At 41.0% G+C, this 25,289-nt stretch overlaps 1 protein-coding gene across 1 annotated transcript in view; it reads right to left on the bottom strand.

Moving 5' to 3' along the window:
- The window catches only part of MCF2L2 (MCF.2 cell line derived transforming sequence-like 2), a 127,950-nt gene that overhangs the window by 48,228 nt on the left and 54,433 nt on the right, over window positions 1-25,289 (bottom strand). Inside the window, exons 8-12 of the mRNA XM_063306743.1 lie at window positions 14,225-14,291; window positions 12,422-12,537; window positions 9,348-9,417; window positions 6,760-6,852; window positions 79-171 (exon numbers count right to left, since the gene is read on the bottom strand). Coding sequence (XP_063162813.1) covers window positions 79-171; window positions 6,760-6,852; window positions 9,348-9,417; window positions 12,422-12,537; window positions 14,225-14,291 — 439 coding nt within the window. The remainder of the gene's footprint in view (window positions 1-78; window positions 172-6,759; window positions 6,853-9,347; window positions 9,418-12,421; window positions 12,538-14,224; window positions 14,292-25,289) is intronic.

The raw sequence follows: 25,289 nt of genomic DNA, 5'->3' as shown, positions 1-25,289 counted from the left end.
TTACTCCCCTCTTGTGCAATCAAGTACTGCAGAACTACAGTGCTTTTCTTGCAGACAAACTGTTCTGAGGTGTCCTACCTTCAAAAGTAACTGGTACTTGGTAATCCTCTGGACCGGCTTTAAAAGATAAGCATCAAGGGAGAGTTTATGGTCTAATTTCCTCTGACACTCCTGGAAAAGACGTAAGGAAAAGATAGAATGAAGTGCTGCTGGCCTAACAGGATACACTAAGATCTAAATTACAAGTTTATTTTTTTTTTAAAGATAAGAACCTTGTTGGTTTTATAAGCCCAATACCGTTTAGGTTCCGCAGCACTGATATCCTCTGGCTGTTTATAAAAGACATGGCTGGGTCTTACAAAAAAAAAACATCTTTGCATATCTTATGGAGACTAGATGATATTAGGAAACAAATAGCACACTGGCACAAAAAATACATTAATGCATAATATGAGAGCCAATTTGGTGTAGGAGTTAAAGGCACCAGACTAGAACCCAGGAGAAACCACGAACAAAAAAAGGTGGGCATTGTCCCACTTTAGGCACAAAGCCAGCTGGGTGACTTCGGGACAGTCCCTCTCTCTCAGCCCCAGGGCAAACCATTTCTGAAAAGGTTGCCAAGAAAGCTCCAGGGATTTGTCCGGGCAGTCATCAGAAGTCAAGACTGACTTGGTACAAAAAAGAAAAGCATAATATATACATAGCAGTTCATCTGAGTGATCTGTCTCTTTCAGCACAGTAAATGTCCAATTGTCATTCATTTACTGCAAAGAGATTTGGATGCTAACTTGCAAAGATCATTCATTCTGCTGACACTCAAACCACCTTTGTTCCCCCTTCTAGAACTTCCACTGTTCTGGCCATTAACATGTACAGCATGTTTGTCAGAGGACATTTCAGGCAGCTACTGGATGGCCTTGGTGTCATTAGCAATTCAATCTTTATCCTTCTTGTTCATATCATTTCTTGACCTTTCCAGAGCACAGAGCAGCCTTCTTGAGCCTAGAGGCTTCCAGGTGTGTTGGTCTCGAATGCCATAGCTAAGGTGATGCTGCATGGAGATGCACTGAGCAATTGCCACTTGTGGCTTACTCAACTGCAAGGTCAGTGACCCAGCAGCTTCAAGAGGACTTATTAAAACCCACTTTCTATCTGGAGCATTGTTCCACCATCTTCAACCTATATAACTGTGATGAAGTACAGCATGGTCCTTCAGCACCAAAGCACACAACCACCATTATTCTTTCAGAATATGCTATCAGGATGTGGGTGAGGTCTTGATCCCTGAATCATTTCTTTTTTTTCTTCTTTTAGAACAGGCCTTTCAGCAATTTCAAGTTACTTTGTGTGCAGAGGTATCCAAGGGGTAGGATACGTGGGGACACAAACTATAAAAGCAGTGTAGCATTGCACAACACAAGCTCTGCCTCTTCTGTATACGTGTTGTGATGTTGCATGTATGTACAATCGTTTTGACAGACTCACTGGATCTTCCAGACCCCAGTTTGCGTGACAATCTTTGCAAATATCAGTTATCTAGTTATACAGTACACACATACAAACATGTATGACAAATGGGAATCATTATGTATAAGAGAACCTATCCTGATATACCAAGACTGACAAATAGGTGTGAAAGAATTTTCCTAGGATTGTAAATTGAGGTCAAGTGGAAATTCAAAGGAGAAAGGAAAGATAGTGGCATTTCCTATGATCAAAGCAAGACATTTTTTTTGGCCAGGGCAGAATAAAAAGATGATTCCACATTCCATGTAGAAAAGCTGACCAGATGGAAAGGTTTACCACCAAGACTGATGTTAAAGGAAACTGCCTCCCTGAAAGAAGTAGATTTGTTGAAGGTACTGCCAGCACTAGGAAAAGACAGAATGAAGTTTCACACAATGACATTCAGGAGCCCAGGATCCTTTAACTGTTTAATGAAGCGACTAGGACAGAGGTAAAGCTGCAAATGGAGAATTCCTGCTAAAACCTACATTTAAAACTACATTCCCTTGATTGCCTCCCTTCCCCACGAAAGTATGTCACCCCCCTTTCCCATCCAGGTGGTGTTGCTGGTGTACCTCTACTGACTGGCCATGATGTGAACCATCATAAATCTGTAGCCACAATAATGCAATTCACACTCCAACTCAACACCCCCTCCCATCCGGCGACAGAGAGTCTACCCCATTGATAAGGAGGTGATGGAAGATGCTCCGATAAGGGGTTCTATGAACCTTTTGATCAGAGGAATCTGACAGGTATGCAGAACCTGCTGAAATGGTTCTCACTTTGCTAAATGAAAAGGCCAGCCCAACAATTATTGTATGAACAGTCCAAGAAACTCAATTAATTGTTGTATACCCTACAGGGAGCAAAAAAGAATACAAATCATGTGAATATAGAAAACTAACAACTCTTATACTACAGGTTAGACTGAACATCCAGAGTTATCCCTTAAAATTAGGTAGAGTTTGTCATTTAAATTGAGTTGGTGAAGTACAGCTTCCTAGCTACTTTGGGCAATTTGCTGAAGCCATGGAGACCTACCTATATCTAGCAAGCATGTTTATACTATACTGTGGAAGTCAAAGAAAGAGTTAACAGTTTCAAATAGCAGGATCCAAATTCTCCATAGTTGTGAACTATTGTCTTACATCTCAACGTAGTATTTGGGTAAACCAACAGCAGATTCTGGTCAATGCCAAGTCTTCACTGATTTCATTGCCCAAGGGAGAGCTGATGGGAAGCTTGTTCAACAGAGGGTTATTTGATCAGATTTTCTCTCAAAAAAGCTATTATGATCATTGCTAATTTTATGAAGAGCACTGTGTCTAATTCGATGCATAAAGATCTGCTCCAACCATGCTGAAGAAACAGGTGGTCAAACAGGTTGAGCCACTTCAGACATTTCTCCTATATGCATACCCCCAAATCAGCATGGAGAAAGATTGGGCTAGAAGTTTTCCTGGCTGAATTGCTTTACTCTTTGAAGAATGGTTTAAAAAAAAAAACATGGAGAAGCCATCACATGTGGTGCACTTCCCCAACAAGCTCTGTGCCAAGCAATCTGCTTGTATCCTTTAAGCTTCCCCGTCACTGTTAGAACTTTATGGAGATGTTATTAGTTTCAAGATAGAGTAGGAAGGCATGGACAGCAACTTCCACGATGCAACCTTAAGATTTATGTGTATAATATATTAAGAGTTAATAGCCCACCTGACCTTTCCCAGCTAACTTTTCCCAAGTTCTGCCTCATCTGACTCGGAATCTGTTGAGCTATTTGCTTGGCTGAGCTGCTTTTGATCTGATCCCAGAAAAGCACATTATCAGAATGGTGGGGAACAAACAGAGAAAACCTATGGCTATTTTAAGGTTAGAGCCTTATTGGATCACATTTCCATGGAGATAATCTATTGGGGCCACATATTCTGACCTGGCATGACCTACAATACCTGTGGTGGTGTTGAAGCAGAATACGCTCTTAGATGTTGGTGTACCTTCTTGATTGGTCCACAAATTCTCTAAGAGAAGATTTTCCTGCTACTGTACCAACTAGCCTGCTTGGTAAAGCCCTGGCAATAGCAGCAAGAACCTCTTAGATGTCCTTCACTTGGGCACAAATGGAGCAAAATGTCCTTCTGATGCCATGGGATGCATTTCCTGAGCAGGGCCTTTAAAGGCACAAGCATCTTTGGAAAAACAAAGATGAGGAAGAAGAATAAATGTAAAGCTATGATTCAGAAAATATAAATCAAATAGCTAGTGAGAGAGAGAGAGAATAGAATAATAATGTCATCAAGCAACTCAGCAAGGGACTCGCAAGGGAGAAAGAACATTCTAAGATATTTATGAATGGCCAAAAAGGAACTAGGATGAAGTAACAGTTGACTGACAAACACAAGAATACGAAGCAGCTTCCTGAGCCCACCAAACCACAGCTCAGCCCCAGAATGTTCTGTCTATGCTTAGGTGAGTTCAGGAATATCAATTTATGTGATAAAATTCTTAAAATGCATAGAGACCACAATGAAGAATTAGGAGTATAATGCTTTTATAATATATAGTCATAGAATCTACAAATAACTTGGGATCTAGATATGAAAAGTTGTGGATCTATTCAATCCCAGGCTCTGTGCTATTCATTGATATAGAAGATGGAAGGGGTGTTTATCAAATTTACGGATGACACAAGTGAACTGGATTGCCTAATATCTTGCAAGACAATATCATGATTCAAAACGACCTTGACAGTCTTGAACTTTAGGTCAGACCCTGTAGGATGATATTCTTTGATGACACGTGCAATAATTCTTGGGTAAGTAAAAATATCCTCGCTTGTTCTATGCTTGAATGCCCAAACAAACAACAAACATGTCTTCCCTTATCCTGGCATTGGAAAAGACTATTTCTACCAGACCAAACTCCGTGGGGCAATTTAATGATGAGTTTGGACATGTTAAGTCCAACATTTTTCTTTTCTTTGTTTTGTACTGTCAGCAGCTGAGCTCTGGTTTTGGTGTAAATTCAGGGGTCATGAGCCAGGCTCCAAGATGCAAGAGGATCAGGTCCCACCGGGTGCTGCGCCTCCTGATTCAACAGCGACTGAATCCAACACTGACACCTTCTCAGGTCCTTCCTCAGCCAGCAATGATTTTTCTTTATCCAACACAGGGGCCAAGAAGCAGCCCCCCCACCCCCCACCTGAGAATCCTGCACCCTGTCAAAGTAAGTGCCTTGTGAGCAAGCGGCAAGATGCAAACTCTGCAAGCAGGCCCAGGACTTCATTACTGGCGACCGCTGAACAGGGAAAGCCTCAGCTGTGCATGCTTGGCAGGGAGAGGGTTTAAACTGTGCAGGGACTAGCTTCTGTTGCTGGAAGGACTTTGGCATCCGGCTTTGTGAATTCCTGCTCTTGACTCCTGCTTCGTTTCGGCTGATTCTCCGGCTGATCCCTTGGTACTTCCAAGCCATTGTGTGGTATTTGATCACGGGCTGCCTGACTCCTTCTCCTCAGCCTCTAGTAAGCTGTCGTACACACGCACACTCTCTCTCCTGCTTCCCCAACATCTCTTCTTTTGCCTCCCCCACCTGTCTACAGCCATCTCTCCAGAGCAGCTTTCTCGATGTTTTTACAAGCCTCATTTACAAGGAATGCATTTGCTCCTAAACACTCCACTCCTGCTTGTGAACACTTCACTCCTTCTGCAGTGTGTGTGTGTGCATATTCCTGCCCAGCACCTCTGCACGCCTTGCCCTCACTTTGCCTGCCAATTACATGGGCGTTCTCTCCCTTTGCTGAAGCCAGGACATGAGATCAGGATTTAAAAAGGCAGGCAGGAAGAAAAGACTTTTTAGACTCTGATGTAATGGGTTAAGGAGGCGTGGATTACTTCCTTTGCTTTGAAGAGTGGATAGCCAACCCTGCTGCTCATGTGGCTGAATAGGGCCTTAGATTTATGTCTAGGCATAAGGAACAAGTAAGCTGTTCTATGAAAAATGTAGCGTGCCTCTTTAAAATAATGTAGGGATGCCCATCCCACCGAAATTGCTGTTTTAAGGTTCAACTAACAGTTGTGCTAGCGCTACCAACTCATGAGCTCCTTGACGAAGAACATGACATAATTGGAACACATAAATAAATAAAGGTGCACCTCCTTCACTTCACACCCATAAAGGTAAGTTTATGTCTTTGAAGAGGATACTACCAGACTCCTGAGTTTTGATGCCATAGAATAGTGTTTCTCAACTTTAGCAACTTGAAGATGTGTAGACTTCAACTCCCAGAATTCCCCAGCCAGCATGAATTCTGGGAGTTGAAGTCCACACATCTTAAAGTTGCCAAGGTTGAGAAACACTGCCATAGACTAACATGGGCTCTTTTCCTATCATGCCCACAAAGCTCCTTCCTCCACCTGATACTTTACATTTTTAATACTTTTTTTTTAATATAAGACATGGGAACCTCCTGATCTTCAGGAAGACTCCTGAAACAATGAAAGAAAATACAGTGAGGAAATGAGTGGAGTGGGGCAATGGCAGAAGTGCTGATTTTCCGACTATCATGGTAGCCCACCAAACAGTCCTTTCTCCTCCTTCCTCATCCATTGAAGCACCAAGAGGACAGCCATAAAAGACCTTTGAGCAGTGGTTTGTAATGTGGAGTAGTGGTTAGGGTGTTGGACTGCACCCAGAAGACCCAGGTTCTAGTCCTGCTTCAGCCATGGAAGGTCATTGGGTGATTTCAGGGCAGCCTTATAGATCAAAATAAATAAATAAGCTGACTTGAGTTACTGGAAGTAAGGTGGGAAATAAATAAATAAATCCAAGCAAACCAAGAATTAATTAAGGATTAAAAGAGGGAGGCCTGCAATTGTGTGGAAGTGCCCTCACTCAGAGGAAAATACCAATGCTTGTGATCAACACAAGCATTCAGCTACTAGGTGCTTTGGTGACTTGGCAAGCATATTAACTCAACAGATGATATAGGACCACAAAGTTGGAACGGAGCTCAGAGATCATCCAGGCCAGTGTTTCTCAACCTGGGCAACTTTAAGATGTGTGGACTTCAATTTCTAGAATTCTTCAGCCAGACATGCTGGCTGGGGAATTCTGGGAGTTGAAGTCCACACACCTTAAAGTTGTCAAGTTTAAGAAACACAAATCTAGGCCAACCCCTTGCCTGGTGTGGGATCGACTAATGCATGTCTAAGATTTGAGAAAAACGGTCTCTCAGATGGCTTGCATCATTGAGCCTACCTGAAAAAATTGGCTGTCTCCACACTGCCTCCAAAGAGCTTCTGACTTTGGCTTGTTTTGACAATATTTTTCATAGATCTGGAGATCTTCTTTCTGCAATATAAAGGAAGTCAGTGCTGAATCATGTAATCAAAATACCCAAAGGAGAAGCTTTCTCCTCAAATCAATTTGCTAGGATGCCAAAGGGGGCAGCACAAACCTCTTCTGTTGTAACTCACATTATGTCTATGCAGGCTTCATATTTTAAGAGCAAGCTTAGGTCTAGGCTTACGGGTCATGCTAAACCACGATTTTTTAAAGCTGTTCAAGAAGCCATAATCAAAGAACATAATCTGAGGAATGTGCATTTCTTTCCACAACCTCTGTGACATTTAGAGAACGCCTCTGGAACTTGATTGAAACTTCTCCAGTCTCCAAAACAGCTAAGAGCTTATCCCTGCCTGCCTAGTGATTTAACTGCATTTCCACCACATCCTTTGAAGCCTTTTTTGTTGGCTCAGCTCTTGAAAGCACAACTTCAAAGTCCACTTGACTTGTCTGTATTTCTCCATTCAAGTTACTCTGGACAGGTTTGAACCGACATACAGGTTTGCAGAAGTGAAGCAAATGTCATGCACTGGGCAGCATCACATGGACTCTGGTCTTCTCAAACCATAGGCGGCCTTCATGAAATGTTTCGGAACAAAAATGAACACACAAAAGAAAAACGAGCTCATATTTTCAGTCAAAGCTCAGGTTGGTCTTGCTCAGCAGCAGGTGGAACAGTTCCTTGCTACCAAAGCAAATGTCACCACTGGTGAAAGGGCCAGCCCAGAAAAAAGGGCCAGGAAAGCCATTCCTAAAAACCTCCTCTTTCTCCCTTTCAAGAGAAGCAACCATTTTCTCATGCAGATGAGTCTCCACCTGCCTGAAATGTTCTTGTATCAGGAAAAGTCCAAGGACCCAAGAGAATAATTCTGTCTGGCTTCTCAGGGGAAGCAGAAAGCTCATCTTGCTTGAAAAGAACCCTTGAATTATAGTCCATGTGAAATCCAAAGGAGTTTACACTTCTCCCCAACCAAAAGTTTTAATGCTTCAAAGAAGAAGTCCAGCAACAAAGAGTCATTTCCCTTTGAAGATGCCTTAATTTAAAAGTGAGCAAGTCTCACAGCCTTTGTGAGATTTATAAGATCCTTCTGACGAGGTAGCAGGTTAATCACTTTTAAAAATTAACCCTCCCTCTCACTGTGGCAAAAATGGTTGCATCACAATTTCTTCCCACTGTGGTTTTAGATAAGGGCCACATTATTTAAACTTAATGGCCGGTTTAAAGTAAAATTAACCAGAATTTAAATAACACATCATGTTCTTTCTGGTTGACCATGACGGTAACTCGAGCAACAAAAAAATAAAAGCAAGAAATGACCCACACACACACAAAAACCCAACATAATTTACATCCTGGCTTTGATCCAAACACACTCATTAACCAAGCACCAGATTGTTTTATTTTCACAGTTCTTTTTTCACTAAGCATAAATTGCTTTGTAAAACCCTTTGACTTTAATCATTAGCCCTAACATCTTGTGAAAGAATGCAACTATCGTTCAGATGGTTATTCCTTGCCAGTATTTATTTTTAACCAACTTGCACATTTGGTTTTCAAGTCAATGAGGTGTAGTAGTTCGAGCAGATGTCCCTAAATTGGCACACTCCAGAAATGTGGGATGAAAACTCCTGGCAGGGCTAATCAAAAGATACTGTTCATCTATTCCAATTTTCCTTCCTTAGCAGATTTTTGTGATTGAAGAATTGAATATCCAAGTGTCTGGAAGGATTTATATGCTTTCTCACTGCCTTTTCAAGAATATACTGTGGCTCAGTATAGAAATTAGCCTGGAAAACACGCGCTGAAGCATTTTAAAGAACAGTTTCAGGAATCGAAATTGTGAGACCAAACTTACTGGACAGCAGACAATACCAGCCATGAAACCATGACTTAGAACAGTGTTTTTCACACTTGGCAACTTTAAGATGGGTGGACTTCAACTCCCAGAATTCCCATACATAATTCAAATGCTCCCATCCCTAGGGAATTCTGGGAGTTGAAGTCCACCCATCTTAAAGTTGCCAAGTTTGAAAAACACTGATTTAGAAGCTGCAAAAATTAATCCTGACTACCGTATAGTTATAAACATATGGGATCACTTAGCTCATTCTGTAATAACAATAGAAGGAATACTGTTTTTTTTTCATAATAATTACAGTATCACATTTTTTCTGTTTTATTGGAAAATATTAATTTGCATCAATTAAAGAGAGAGAGAATGAAAGACAAAAATGGGAAGATGCAGGACACTTTGCAGAACAATGCAAAACTCTAGCATTGTCCTGCCAACTAACTGGAAGAAAGAAATGTGATCTTTTCTACAACTTTGCTTATTTGTTAATTTATTGGAAGGATGCACAAGCAAGCTGCTTAACCTCATACAACTTCCTATTTGTCTGCCCACTAAACACGGAGCCTAAAAAGAATATCAGATGCAAAGGGAAATTGGTCAGAACACCACCAAGAAACAAGATTAACTAAAGCACTGTAATTCACTTACTCTTTTTAAAAAGCACCAGCCCAGAAGCTCAGGTTTTTCTATGCAGTTTTCCAGCTCCTTGAGGAAGATTCTGGAATGGAGATATAATGAAAGCAATTGTTTAGAAGAGGTTCTTCAGGTTGGGTCTTCATCTGAAGTTAAGCTGCAAGGTCCCCTAGCAAGAAAGATTCATGGAGGTCTAGTAGACTATACTTTCAAGCTTTCTGCACCACTCTGGAGAATACAGGTAGTCCTCGTTTAGCAACCACAATGGCTTCTGGCAAAATGGTCTCTAAGCAACCCAGTTGCTAAGCAAACATTGTGACCGAGAGAGATGCCGTGAAGATCGCTTGTTGCTGCTGTCTCAGTTTTTTTATATGATTTCTATTGAAACTTAAATAAAAACTAATACAAACAAACATAAAGTACGGAAGAAAAAAGAAAAAGAAAAAGAAAGAAAGAAAAGAAAAAGAAAAAGAAAAAAGTACAGGAAAAGAAAAAAGTTGAAGGAAAATAGAAAAGAAAGGAAGAAGATACAAAGAAGTGGCTTCTGATATTCTTCACAGCAGTTATAAGTACAATCATATTTTAACCTGGAGAGCCAGTTTGGCCTAGTGGTTGAGGCAACAGGCTAGAAACCAGGAGCCTGAGGGTTCTAGTCCTGCCTGAGGCACGAAAGCCGGCTGGGTGACCTTGGGCCAGTCCCTCTCTCTCAGCCCAAGAGCCAATCAGGTGTGGTAGGAGAGTTCTAGTCCCACCTTAGGCAGGAAAGCCGGCTGGGTGACCTTGGGCCAGTCCCTCTCTCTCAGCCCAAGAGCCAATCAGGTGTGGTAGGAGAGTTCTAGTCCCACCTTAGGCAGGAAAGCCGGCTGGGTGACCTTGGGCCAGTCCCTCTCTCTCAACCCAACCCATCTCACAGGGTTGTTGTTGTGGGGAAAATAGGAGGAGGAAGGAATATTAGGCATGTTTGCCACCTTGAGTTATTTATAAAAATAATAAAGGCGGGATAAAAATTAAATAAATAAATAAAAACCCCTCTCTCTAAAGTTACATCGTGACTCTCTTCTATCCGTAATCTATCCTGTCTACTCATCAAAGCTATACCTCACAAGTTCAGTTTTTTCATTTGCTGCTGCCTCATTTAGATAACGTTCTCTTGTACAGCAACAGCAGCGTTACTTTCACTCCAGCGTGTGTTGTTGACACGCCCAGAAATTTAGTTGTAAGTTCACACATTGGTCGGAAAATGATTTTTTTACTACCATTTACTACCATTTATTATCACTGGGCATGATCTTCCATTGGCTTTATGGCTTTTTTTTGCTTTGGCCTCAGTGGGTCCGGTTTATGTCAGATGCTCATCTTGCAGTGATGCCATGGATTTTTATCTGCTGAATTTGCTCAACTTCCTCCATTCTGTCCTATATATTGCCAGTCCTTGACTGGGAATACCTATGTGGATAGAACTATCTGAGTGCTGTTGGTTGGTTGATTTAGAGGTAGTCCTCGCTTAACGACCATTCATATAGTGATGATTCAGACTTATGACAGTGCTAAAACCAACTTACAGCTGGTCCTCACACTTACAGCTGTCACAGTATCCCTGGGGCCACGTGATCACTATTTGGGCTCTTGGCAACCAGTTTGCATTTATGACCGTTGCAGCATCCCATTGTCATGTGATTGTCATTTTTGACCTTCCTGGCTGGCTTCTGGCAAGCAAAATCAATGGGGAACCACATGATTCACTTAACAACCATGTGGCTCACTTAACAACCACCACAAAAAAGGTCATAAAATTGGGTTGGATTCACTTAATGTTCGCTTTGCTTAACAACCAAAATTCCAGTTCCAATTGTGGTCATTAAGCGAGGACTACCTGTATTTACTTACTATAGGTTGCATGACCCTCAGCTCCCAATGGCTCTGAGCAGCTTATATCAAACCACTAAATATTGAAACAAAACCATAATCATGAAAACAACCATATCAGCCAATGGTACTTAATGAAGATAGATAAATCCTCATTGTTCCTAAATGACTTCCTGAAGACCCATGTCCTCCACACTCTTTGGAAGCCCAGCAATGAGAGGGTAGTCCTCAGGGGGCAAGCTGTTCTACAGAACAGGGCCATTACTGAGAAGGTGTGATTATAGGTCCCAGTAGATGGCATTCCCCCAAAGTAGGGACCTTTAACAAGTCTCCTGGATAGGCAGACTCAACTTGGAGCAAAGAATCTTAAAGGTATCCTCTTCCTGACCCATACAGACCAATTTGCCAGGGTGGAAAGCTGCACTGGAGATCAGTTGCCCTTCACACCATTAAGCAGATATTTTGGGCAACAGATTTAGGCAGCATGTGTGTGGCCTGGCCCCAGTTCTCATTGTATTGTGGTCCTTCACTTGAAGTGGCTACCTTGTCCCCAATGTAGCTGGTCCTTTCCTGGCATCATTCACTAAACACACCAGCCATTACTCTTTCTGTGTATGTAGAAAAGGGAGAATAGCTGGACTATGAAAGCTTTTTTTCTTATTTCTGACTATGGTAAGCAGTGTTCTTATTCTTCATCTCTTAAGGCATGATTATCTTTTAACTGGCTGTTAAAAGGCTGTTCTTAGGCACTTCTGGGAAGCTATTAACATGACTAATCCAAAGACACAGGGCAATTTTTCTGCCTTTTCATCTTTAATTGATCTTCAGGAGACAGAAGAAGTATTGGGAAAAACAAGGGAAAGTTATAAATAAAAACACAAGTTGTCTTGACCTCTCACAAAAGTATGTGGCAATTCCATGCAAAAAGCTTTGTTGGAAGGCCCTCATGTCTATGGTTGCAGCAAGGAACCTATGGACTGGAGTCTGAAGGGCATCATGACTGTATTACAGGTGCTGCACACAACCCACGTTATCTTTAAAACATTCAAGTATATTATTTCCTTACATTAAAAATATTGCAGCCAACCTGTTATCTGGTGGGTTGCAGTCAACGGATTACAGCCAGTGTAGTTATTTTAGACTGATGTTCTATGATCTCTAAAAGACACTTTCTTCAAACAAACACCTTACAGCTACCATCTGAGTCCCACCATGCCACATACCTGTTATGAAATTCATAGATTTCTGAGAGATTTCCAAAAAGAACTTCCTTCTTGTTTGAAACTATGGCTGGGATCAAGTGAATTAAATCAGGGTTGTCCATTTCTGATGCATAGCCCTATTTAAGATAAAGAAAGAAAAGAGTGAGGGGAGAACAAAAAATATGAGTGGTAACAGAGAGGCAGAGAAGTGTCGTGTTCTGGCCCATGGAATCAGTTTTTCCATTTTTATTTATTTATTTATTTATTTTTCAAATTTCTATCACCGCCCATCTCTCCCAAAAAGGGGACTCTGGGCAGTTAGATTGCTGTTTCATCCAGTGCTAAGCCCAGACCTTTCCCTTGAACTTAAAGTAAATAAATTCTGCACCAAAGGAACCCAGATTTTGCAACAGAAAGATCTGAATTCCACCACCTGTACCCATTTCACAATATAAGCAAATTTGCCTAATTTCCTCATTTTGCATAATTTATTCCCTATCAACCTACTGGTTTGGAATTCAAGACATTGCCTAGATCAGTGTTTCTCAACTCAGCAACTTTTAGATGTGTGGACTTCAACTCCCAGAATTCCCGAGGCTGGGGAATTCTGAGAGTTGAAGTCCACACATCTTAAAGTTGCTGAGGTTGGGAAACACTGGCCTAGGACACCTAGTTCCTTCCTTTCCCTAAGACACTAGAAATCATTCGGACAACATCTCCAAAAGGCAAGAATTACTTTTTTCTTAAACGAAATTCTCAGCCAATGATTGGGGCCACAAGAGACTACAGCCGATGACTAAATGAGATTGCCAGAGTAAGTGGGCCTGAAATTCTTGAACCCTTAAAAAAAAATGGAAAGGTTGGTGCTAAGCTTTTTCTAGAGTTTAGCACTTCTCAGCTGGAAAATATTTATGATCTATAGGATACAGCGGTCATATCCGATACTTGATGGTCTCCTAGCAGTGGGAGATATGATGCAGAATGTATACCCAGCTATACTTCAAACCCTTTAGTTCCTTTTGCAACGCCACCAGTTATGAAGAGAAATCTTGGGCTTCCTTTTCTCGTTCCCCTGAATATATCCATATATATCCATATTTCAACCATTTCTATTTTTCTAGCTGATTACACTCTTTGTTCTATTCATTAAAGAGTTTTACATTTACATTCTCTGTGTTCCTGCTGTCCTGTCTAGACCAGTATTTCTCGACCTTGGCAACTTGAAGAGGTGTGGACTCTTCAAGTTGAAGTCCACACCTCTTCAAGTTGTCAAGGTCGAGAAACACTGGTCTAGACAATTTCTTCAAATTAGACTGGGATTTTCCTGCTGCCAAAAGAGATCTGGCATTTGGTAGAAGGGTTAATAGATAGAATAGGTGCCTTCAGTCTTGAACAAGCACAGAATTACAGGACCCTTTTTCCCAAACAGCTAAATCTGGTGGTGGTTGCAGTGGCAAGATTTCAGTCATTTAACTTGGTGCATGGAAGCATTGATCCCATCGTTAAATAAATAGATTCTGACTGAATTCACTTAACACATTTCTTTCACACTTCTGAAGTAGAGCTTGTCCTGATGAGGTTTGGGCACTTTGGGATTTTAACCTTTGCGAGCAAAGAATAATGTGATAAATGAGAAGGAAAATGCACGAACGTTTAGGTGCCACTTTTGAAAATAAAATAGGTAGGTTCACGTCCTTTAAAAAAATAAAATCAGACAGTTTTACTGAAGCTGCTGAGGAGGAGGAAGCCAGCTGTCAAAAATCTCCACCTTAAGGCTTTTGACCTTAACTTCCCTTCTCATGTTTCCAAAAACACGCAACATACCTCAATTATGCTTTGAAGTTCTTCTACGTAAGCCCGTTCAGTTTCTATGAGTTCATTTATTATATGGCTGTAAGAAAAACAGAGAGAGAGAAGGCAATATTTATAATGGGTGTTGTAATGAGGTAATAACGCAATAAATGAGAGGATAAGTATATGAATATTCAGGTTGGCTGATGCACAGTGTCATATGAAATCCAGAAGGCATTGTTATGAATTAATATAACATCACAATATAAGCAAAAGATAAGGCTCAAAGACCATCTATATACCACTAAAACTTTCATTGTGCTTATCTGTTTGTCTGTTTGTACCCTCAAGTTAGCCCAAATGGTGCATAATACTGCAACAATTTTTGAATCAAGGTACCCCAAATCTACTAACTTAAAGAATGCGTAAAAAATCCGGGACCCATTACTTCTGTAGAATTGAAATTTCCACAATGTTCAGATCAGTTTTATTTGCAAAGTTGTGGCCACCGCAGCGTCCCTGTGCTCACGTGATCATGATTTCCAATGCTCCCTGCCAGCTCCCCATGAGGAAAGTCAGTGGGGAAGCCAGCCGGAAGTTGGAAGTCGTTCCTGCTCCCACGGCTTTTTTGCCTACCTTATCTGTTTAGATAAGTAAATATTGATGGTAAGTAAATATGGATTTATAATTGAAGTTGGTTTGCCACTACAATTACTTTTCTATTTATGATATATACTCTTAGATGATCACGGGACTGTCCAGCATTGGGGTAAAAAGAATAAGGCCAGCCTAAAATTTAATGTTCATTCTGGTTGTATCAGACTGCGCTACCTTCCTCTCAAAGGATGGCCCAACGGGTCACAGGGTTGCAGCGCACTTGTGTAGTAGAAAAAGAGCAAGATGAAGCAGTGATAATCCAACAAGATTGATTGATTGATCAATCAATCACATATTTCCACTGCCCATCTCAATAATGACTCCAGGCGGTTCAAAAAGGTACAAATGTTGTAATGCTTTTTATGTGCTATTTCATTTGGAGATCAGAATTGGGTTTATACATTGCACTAAATTCCTCATTGCCTCATCACCCCTTGTGATTTGGGAAAAAGGAAGATCTCAGAGGAAGCACTTCATTTTTGGACAATTCCCTGTGCTTGGCTCTCAGACTGGGTTCAGATATCACACCAGGCCATAATGAGGTTTGCTCAGTTGTAGTGTAGCAGAAACCAGCCATTGTAGTTTGTAAACTACAGTTTATGCCTTAAATATGTTTCTAGCCTGTAGAACAAACCATGGTAAACAAAATCATGATCTCTTGCAATGGGTGAGCCCAACTAGTGACTTGGGAAGGAGGGACGAGGCCAAAGCACCTGACAGTCCAGAGAGATCCAAGGCAACAAGGACAGCTTGGCTGCACACACAGCAAGGGAAGTACCTACTGGAAGGCAGAAATATTTGTGATGTGCGACAAAGAAGGATCTAAGAGGATCACATGCTATGGAATCTGTAATCCACATGCTGAACAAAGGCCTTGGATCCTTCATAAGATCCTCACTTTAAATGAGTGGACCTTCACTGCTTATACCTGGCAGAAAAAAAAGGAGGTAGTTATACATTCTTGATAATATATTGATATATTAATGTTCAGATCCATACTCCTGGCTTGATGGCATCATTCAGTCCATCTAACGTTCCCTGCAAATCATTCAGGCTCAGTTCAAACCATGACACCTTCTGCATACAGAAGTACAAATGCATTCATGTCCCATTTCAATAGACCTTTAACTTCTGCACAAGCTCCTTTGTATCATTGCTCATAAATGCATTAAACAACCAAGGAACACCACCCACCCTTCTATTACTCCTTGCTCAATTTTCAACGCTTCACTAAGCACATTGCTTATTCTCACACATGCTTTGCATCAATCACGTACTGCTCTGGTTGCTGTTTTAGATAAATCTTCAGCTTCATATGGTAGCTTATTCAAGCCTATTTGCTGTCTCTAAGTCAACAAAGGAACAATAATATTTCTTTCTCACATTTGCCACTGACCCGCTGAAAGGCAAAAAACTAGTCCATACACTCCCTGCCCACATACAGAAAACACAAAATGCCAGCATACTGAATTTCCCCGCCATCCCCTATTTCTCAGCCTTAGCAACTTTAAGATGTGTAGACTTCAACTCCCAGAATTCCTTAGCCAGCATGCTGGTTGGGGAATTCTGGGAGGTGCCGTGCACACATCTTAAAGATACCAATTGTTAGAAATTTTTTCTTTCTTTACCAAAGAAACGGGACCAAAGAAACAGGCAGTTGCATGAAATTAAACTCTTTTTTCTTCACCCAAGAGAAAAAGCAAAGACATCAAGCTGTTAGGTGGGCGATCGGACCCTCTTCTTATAGCACATTATATACATTCCATTCAACTCCTCCTTTAGAGTACCACCCCTTACTCAATTACCCATACTCCATCTTAACATCATTCCATATAAGGAACTTCCTTCCTTGCCAGGGCCCCTTGACCATTATTAAACAATACCTTTCCTCTGAAGAAGCTATCCTTGGCACGTACACTTTATCTTGTTTCTACGCACACAGCTATCTATCAAGGTCTGTGAGAAAGGAAGAGTAAGAAAGCCAACAAAACTTCAAGGACATAAAACATGGTTTCAGAGCCATAATAAAAGTGCAAATGTTTCTAATACATTAATACTAAATATAAAATATATTTGTATGTAAGTCTGATATATGTACGATCTTCTATCCCAAGGTGGAGAAATGCTGCCCTGTAGGAACCACCTTCCAAAATGTTTGAGTCACAGGCAGACTTCAAAAAGTAGACCATTCGTTTCTTTCCCACATAGAACTAATGCTTGAAGGGGAGAAGGGCTGAGGTAACTAGGCAAACAAATATTTGAGGCAGAAGTGGAAAATGGGGTCTTGTTCTACCACAAATGCTTTTTATTCTGTAGGGGTTATGTGTAGCTTGCATGGACCTCATAACATCCCCTTCAGCTGCTGATTTTCGGAAATTTAAAATTAAACTCAGGTCGCTTTACGACTGGACACCATGGGAGAATCTGGGTAGAAAAAGCTTCTGGAAAAAATTGAAGTGCTTTAAAAAAATGTATTTGGCCACCCACTTTTTTTTTTGTCCCACCCATGTGCAGTCCCTAGCCTAGGGTGCAAAATCCACATGCAGGGAATAAATAAGGAAAGGTGAAATTGCAGCTGAAACCTTTGTTTTAGCCAAGAGGCCGAATGGAAAGTATAAACAGGGCAGGTGGAATTAAACATTGTGTTTCATTGTCATCAGAGAAAAAAAACAACCAGGAAATCACCTAAGGCAATTTTTCACTCACAGTTCTGCTGCAGAATCCAATGCAAAATAAACCAGTAGATTTGCAAAGTAAATAACAAGAGAAAAGAGATGTCACAGAGTGTGCTATTGGAGAAAACTGGGTCTCCAGCCAAATTGCTTTGGGCAGAAGCAAAAAAAAAACGACATTCGTCCTCACACCAGCCTCTACAAACTACGGCTACAATAGCAACAAAAGACTCAGCATTAAGTAGCGTGCAAAAGATGCACCCCTACAGATGAAATTAAACAGCACTCCAATTAAGATGGCAAAGGTGAAAATAGTGAGGTCTGAACCTGATGCAGAAATGAATGTGGTGTTAGCACCAAGGAGACAATGCTCAGTGCTTGGAACGCCTTCCTGCGTCCTGCAGAAGTTACAGTTCCTGGGGACCACAAGATTCATGGCTGAAGACAGGGATGTCCACAGAGAGCAGTCAAAATCTGCAAGATGGTGGGCAGGGCTTCAGTTGTGAAACTCCCCCCCCCACTTTTTTGTATGTGCAAAATCCCTGTGTGTACAAAAAAAAGGGGGGTCTTCAATGGCAATGCTGTACCTACCATCTTGCAAATGTTGATCCTTCTGCAAACGCCGCTGGTTGGTGAGATGATAGCACTCAAAGGGTTGGGGGTGATTTTTTAAGATCCTTTTTCACATTTTCTTTTCCAGAGGTTTCAGGCACCCACCTTTTAACAATGCTTTGAGAAAAATCAGGCTACCTTGGTGACTAGGGTGGCATTTTCATTTATCTTGGGGTACTTTTCAAAGGAGGCCACATTTAAGACATCCAGCACTGCTTCCTAAGGTGATGAGGCATTCATCTCTCCCTGCTAGTTTTTATTAGCCAAGACCAGCAAAAGTCAAGACTGGGACTGTAATGGGGCTGTGAGTCAAGAAATTGGTCCACTTGCTCAAACTCTACCACCTGAACATAATTTCAAAAATCATGACTTCATGATGCTACGGAAACCTTATGGGTGGAATATCCTTCTTTGGGGCATCAGACATCATTGATGACAATTTCTTTCATCATAAGAACTTCATCTTGCATCTGAGCAAATGGGCCCTTGTCCAAAGAAATCTTCTATCACAATAAATGCAGGTATCCCTAGAACCTTCTTTGTTTCCTGTAACAACCAACATTACTGGACCTCTGGAATTTGTCCCAAATCTGCAAGTAGAGACTATGCCACATAAAAATCCTGGGAGACATCCAAGACTCTAAGGCAGCAGGAGAGAAATGGCTAGTTTAAGAAGTGAGGAGAGACTTGGTATTACAGAACACTGGCTGGACCAGAAAACTTCCAACATGGGCAAAGACAGGACAGGTCATCAAGTAATGCTGCTGGCTTTATAATTTCTTTTAAAAAACCCATTAGAAATATTAAATTACAGAAAAAAACCAAAGAAACATAACTACCATGGGTGCAGCAGTGAGATAATGCTGGTAAGTCCTTGAGCTATTTAGGCGTTTACATGTCCATTCAGTAGATTTATATCCTGCCTTCCCTCCAGGAACCCTGTTTTGCAATTTGTTGTTCACTAAGAACAAACCTGTGAATAAGTTTGGTTGAGAAACTGCCTGGCCTGAAGTCACTCTTACATGGTTGAGGGTAGACTTCAAACAAAGCCTCCTTGGTCTTCACCTAATATTCACCTAATACTGCTTAACATTTAACAATTGCTTAACATTGTCCCATTTTCTGCAGTTGCCAGGAGTCAAGGAGCCTGCATCCTTTTCTTTCATTGCTTTTTGGAGGTTTGGTTTTTCTGGAAACTTAACGTTCCTATTTTGCTTCTTATTTTGTACTAGAAGGCTGAACAGTCTTGCTGTTGAGCGTCCATACTTGTTGCCAAATTTTAGCAAAGTGAATTGAGACTCTTCATGTTGCCAAATAAAAAAGTAGGGAAGGAGCCAAATACAGCTTATCCATCTTTCCTTTCCAACCACATGAGGACCACAGATGAGGTAGTTCCTACCCAAACCTACCTATCTTCCTTCCTTCCTTCCTTCCCTCCCTCCCAGGGTTGGGACCTTAACCCTTAATTTTCTTCCACTGGGTTTACTTGGTCTTCTTTTCTCCAGGGACACATGTGACACTTCTCCCTGCCATTGTCCTGAAATAATCTGGAGGATGGTTGTGTTAGTGTTCTTTTTTAAATACACTTGAGGGGAAACTAGACAGGATTGTGCATCCTTTGAGCCTTACTCCCCAGGCTGCCTCTGCAATCAATCCTTCAGAAGACAAGAATGGACCAAAGCAATTATTTGTCGCCCTGGCTTTTAAACTTTCTCCAAAGAAGGAAAAAGTAGGAAAATACAGAGTACCTCCATACAGTCAGGATATATACAGGTAGTCCTCACTTAACAACCAATTGTTTAGTGACAGTTTGGACTAATGATGGTGCTGAAAAATCCAACTTGCGACTGGTCATCACACTTACGACCGTCACAGTGTCCCCAAGGTCATGTGATTTGGGTGCTTGGCAACCAGTTCACATTTATGACTGTGGTGTCCCGTGGTCCTGCGATCACCATTTTTGACCTTCCCAGCTGGCTTCTGGCAAGCAAAATCAACGGCGAACCACATGATTCGCTTAACAACCGTGGTGATTTGCTTAATGAACACTGCAAAAAAGGTAAAATTGGTTCAGATTCGCTTATGGCCACTTTGCTTAGTGACCAAAATTCCAGTCCCAATTGTGGTTGTTCAGTGAGGACTACCTGTATACAAGGTACAGTATGCTGAACTTATGTGAAAAGGATCTTGAGGAGTTATGGGAAGAGATAAAGAGCCACACTGAAGTCTGAAGAAGAAAAAAAAATGCCAACAAGGGGATGTTCCAAATGGTTTTTAGGATAAGCTCAAGATAGCCAGGGAAAATCAGTGGATTATTATTATTAATAGATTTTTATCCCACTTTTTTCTATATGTTGGTCAAAGATGGAAGCCTTGAGAAGAAAGAAGGCTATACAGTGATGGAATGAAGACTTCTAATGGCAAGCAAGAAAGGACAAGTATCTGAATCAACAATATGAACAAATGGGAGAATACAACAAGAAAAGGAAAATGGGGGGGTTTGTTTTTTTAAAGAAGGTCAGAGAAATCACGTGAGAATTCAATGCTTAGGAAGGAATTCTCAAGAGGAACCACAGAAGAGATCTAATAGGCAAATGAGTTTAAAGGAAGGTTTAAGGACTACATTGAGACATTTGAAATGGGGTTATAAAATGACATAAACATTTGGAGAGACACAATATATTCAGAAACCCACGCACTAAAAAGTGAGGTGTAACAGGCAATTATTTAAATTTATATTAAATTTCTTTGCACTACTTATTTAGTTAAAACAGGTTGCCTCTTGCTCCTCTCTGAAATCTGGTATTTACTTTGGCAAATTTTCCTCAATCTCTGTTCCCTTTTACTTTCTGCCCTTCAGCTATTTTCAGTGTATCAGCAAATAGCGACTTTGTTTTTAATATTTCTGGATATTTTTGTTTGCCTCGCCTTTAATTATGCTGTGAATTTACACAGAGTTTTTCAGGCACCCCATTTATTAAATCTAATCCATTAACTCTATAGTTTACTTTCACTGCACAATCATATGGAATGTTACTGAAGTTGACTTGGTCTGATTATTCTGTTTTCTTTAGCTCAAGTTGTACTTTGGCAAGAAAGAGTTTGTGATCTGAACTGCTACAGTCAGCTCCAGGTCTTGTTCTTGCTGACTGAATATAGCTTCTCCATTTTTGCTTGGAGAGTATAGAGTCAGTTTGATGTTGGTGTTGTCTATCTACTGACATCCATGCATTGAGTCATCTTTCAAGTTACTGGAAGAAAGTACTTCCTACAGACATTAAAACTGGGAGAATAATGCTAGTCTGTGCCCTGCTTCATTTCTTACACAGAGGCCAATTTTTCCCATTATTCCAGATTCTATTTTACTTTCAACTTTAGCATTTCAGTCTCATATAATTGGCATGACAACTTTTTTTTGGGTGTTGTGTCAATGAGTTGCTATAGAACTGTTTACCTTTCACTTCCTCTGTGTCTGTTGAACATAGACTTAAATCACTGTAAAACTGATAAGCTTACTTTGAATTCAAACGAAAATCATTCTATCATTTTTGGGATTGTATCCAAGCACTGATTTGTTAATAATTATGGCTACTCCATTACTTCTAAGATTTTCTTGTCTGCAGTAGAACACCTAATGCTCCCCTGATTTGAAGTGCCAAAGGTATACTTTTTTTTTTGCAGCACTGAACTTTCCTTTTGCCTTTGGGTACATCAGGCTATATGTCCTTTCAGCTTTAATCCAGCCACATCATAAGCACCATTGCTTCTTGTACTCACCCTGAGCTCTTCCCTAACAGCTTATTGGACAGGTTCTGACCTGGGGACTTCAACTTCTGGTATCAAGTTGACATTGTCCAGGATGGTAATGTCCATTGGGGTTTCTTGGCAGAATACTGGAGTGAGTAGGCATTTCATTCTCCAGCAGATTGTAGTTAGTTTGACCCCTCCTCTATGACCTGTCCTATGGGCAATCATTATGGGAATGTACATTCCAAAGGAATAATTCATAGTATTTACTGGTATGTACAGTCCCCCTAAACCACTACAAGGTTAAGGACTGACTCATCTATTCCCTCCAATTTTGATTTATCTTCAAACTCATGTGTCCAACCTGGTGCCTTCCAGAATATCAGATTATCAGATTATAACTCCCATAATTCCTGTCCAGAAATTGGCCATAAAGTTTAGGAATTCTGGGAACTTGTACTGTGACACCTCTGGAAAGCTGCAGAGAACCACAGAGATGACTTTCAGAAGGAATGCAACAGTCAGCAAAACATGAATTAACATGAACGGCCCAGAGGAGAGGAGATGGGCAGGGACAAATTGGATGGATGGATGGATGGATGGATGGATGGATGGATGGATGGATGGATGGATGGATGGATAGATAGATAAATAAATAAATCAATCTTGGGAAAAGAAGAAAGCATTAGAAACTGAAAGTTGACTCCACTTTGACTCTCTTTGATATAAGAGAGAGGGAAGAGAAAATGCTGGCAGCCTTTCAGTAAAGTAGGGTTCCAGTATTTCTCATGGAATTGCTTTCCTGGTGTGGCCTACTCTGAAGGACACAAGAGCACAGTTGGGGAAGGGTTAAGTGGGGCAGCTTAGCTATTTGGACTTCATTGAGTCTAGATTCTGGACGCCATATCGAAAATGCTTTCTCATATGGTTGGCCCCCCAACAACCTCTGTAGGATGTCACCCTGACCCCAGGGTGACATCCTTCTCCTACGCTAGCCATCAGTTCCATTCACTGGGAACAAAAATTATACATGTTTTCTATGTAAACTGAGACTGCCTGGGGGAGGACTGACCTTTATGACTTCTGGGCTTTCCCCTCTTCTCCAGGTTTTATCTTACAATCTAAGTCCCATAGCTTCCCCTTTGCTAGGGAGAAATGTGGCTACCTATAACAAATTTTAACCAAGTTGATACACAACAATTCCCAAAGGACTTGCAAACACCACTTTCTTTCTCTCTGTCCTTGTGGTAAAGTCTGCTGGTTACTTGAACCCACCATATCTCCTATGCAGGGTACTAACCTTGCTATCAATCTTTCACTTCTACCTTTCCCTCATTCTGGGAAGCACCAAATAACTGCAGCATTTCTTAATAAGATTGGATCTGAGTGTTTGGACAAGTCCTGCTTCAGTGAGCCAGGTGCACTGCAAATAATAATTTAAAAAAAAGAGGTTCAACTTCAGAATTACTACACAAGCATCTAATTAAGTCTTGCAACAGCCTTGCCAAGGCAAGTATTACTGGCTCTGTTTTTAAACAGCATGAGACTCTAACATCTGAAAGAAGAAAGCAGAGATTCTTGTTTTATGGAACTTGAGGAAGGCTAAGTTCATGAGACCATGTTGGTGGGTAGCGTCAGGAGAAAAGAGGGCCTTCCTTGGAAGCAGCAAATTTTATATCAGGTCCTTACACACTATTTGAAATTCTCTTTTCCCTGAAAAAGGTGTGACCCTAATCATTGGGGGGGTTGCATCTAGACACCCTTGTTATTGGCCCTGCCCCTATGCTTTTTCATAGCAGGCAAATCTACAAAAAGATAGCAAAGACTGCTTCTGATTGCACAGAAAATTGTCCTGGTGGAATTGATTTCTTTGTGTTGGGCAGGAAAGAGAATCAAAGGAGAACCAAAAAGTGGGAAAGTCAGATGGAACTTTATTGAAGTTCAAGAACAGCAACATCCTGCCAAAAGAGATTTTTTTTAAAAAAACCATGACTTTATAATATGAGCTGCTTTGTTAAAAATTCACTCTCTTGCTCAGCTCCCTGAATTCGGCCTTTGAGTTCTTACAAACAGGATTACAAAGATTGGCTGTTTGGTTAAAGTTGTCTTTGATGGCCATCTAAGCCACCATCTGGATCTACAGTGCATCTGAAAAAGGAGGACAGGGAATAGGCAAGCTCCTTTGTGGGGAGCCAGACCCCAGGACCAGAACCATGGCAGAACCAAGCCCCCCCATGGCACTAACTCTACACTCATGGATTCTAATGTGGATCCTGAGATTTAGCCACACAGCCTACCAGACTGTTGCCACTGACCCAAAGGCCAAAAGGGCAGAGAAAGGGAAATGTACTAGGTTGCTTGGAAGAGCATATTGAGAGTAGTGGCCTTTTGGAAATAACAGTCTACTCAGGAGATAGTTGTTGCTCCCAAGTAACCCAGTTATTGCAAATAACCTTGATCATCTCTAGATATACTTGATTAGATGCCAGAAGCTTCCAGTATTTAAAGATAAAAGGGAAACATAATCAACAACCCTTGCTATGCTTCCATTTTTTTTATTTTTTACTTTTGTATAGCGTCCTATAAACAGCTTCCACGCTCCACGCCTGACGGAGCGGATTACCGAGTTGTAAGCAGAAGAGTGCTATTGCTGTTAAGAAAATTAGACAGCAAGTGAAACAGAGACATTTTTGTAGAACTTGCCAAAAGCAGGGAAGGAGCTAAGTGGACTTTCATTGGTGGCCAATAATGCGATGGGGTACATTGACCAAAATGCAGAAGCGTAACTAATGGCCAGGCTGAGAGATACCTGGGATGCTCCAGGCAAGCAAAAGACCTGCCATCAACTCATTCTGTTTGCTGTTGGGGGTGGATTTCTCTTCCTGTCTAGAATGAGATGAGAAGATAAGTGGAATTCAACCTTAGCTGAGGGAAATATCAGCTGTTGATAACTACAGGTACTGCCATCCCTGTTTGTAGGGGAAAGGTTGGCTGCAAAAACTGTTTATTACTTATTTCTAGCCCTGTTTTTTAATTCTTGTCCCCAACTTTCTAAAAGCTAAAAGTTACTTAACAGCTCAGCATAGAAGCTAAGTAAAAACAACAATAAAAACAGGCTCCTAAGCATTCATAATAGCAGCAATTACATCATTTCCCATTACTTCGCCAATTATCCCTTGCAGCGGTGTTTATTAATGCCCCAAATGACTGAGATCAAAACAGGAGTTGCTATTGGCCTCCATCTCTGCCTCCTGCTCTCCTTATAGCAGGTAGTTAAAGGAATGTACCAAACTCCCCCATAAGTAGCAGCCATTTAAGTGAAGCAGGTTAGGGAAATCCTAAAGTGATTACTTTGAGGTCATCTTTTTAAAAAGCAGAAACAGATATGACCAGTGAGATGCAGACATAGT

The sequence above is a fragment of the Candoia aspera genome, chromosome 6 (assembly GCF_035149785.1).
Source record: "Candoia aspera isolate rCanAsp1 chromosome 6, rCanAsp1.hap2, whole genome shotgun sequence".
In the NCBI taxonomy this organism is placed as follows: domain Eukaryota; kingdom Metazoa; phylum Chordata; class Lepidosauria; order Squamata; family Boidae; genus Candoia; species Candoia aspera.
The sequence above is the reverse complement of the archived record's forward strand: the minus strand, read 5'-3'. Positions and strand labels throughout refer to the sequence as shown.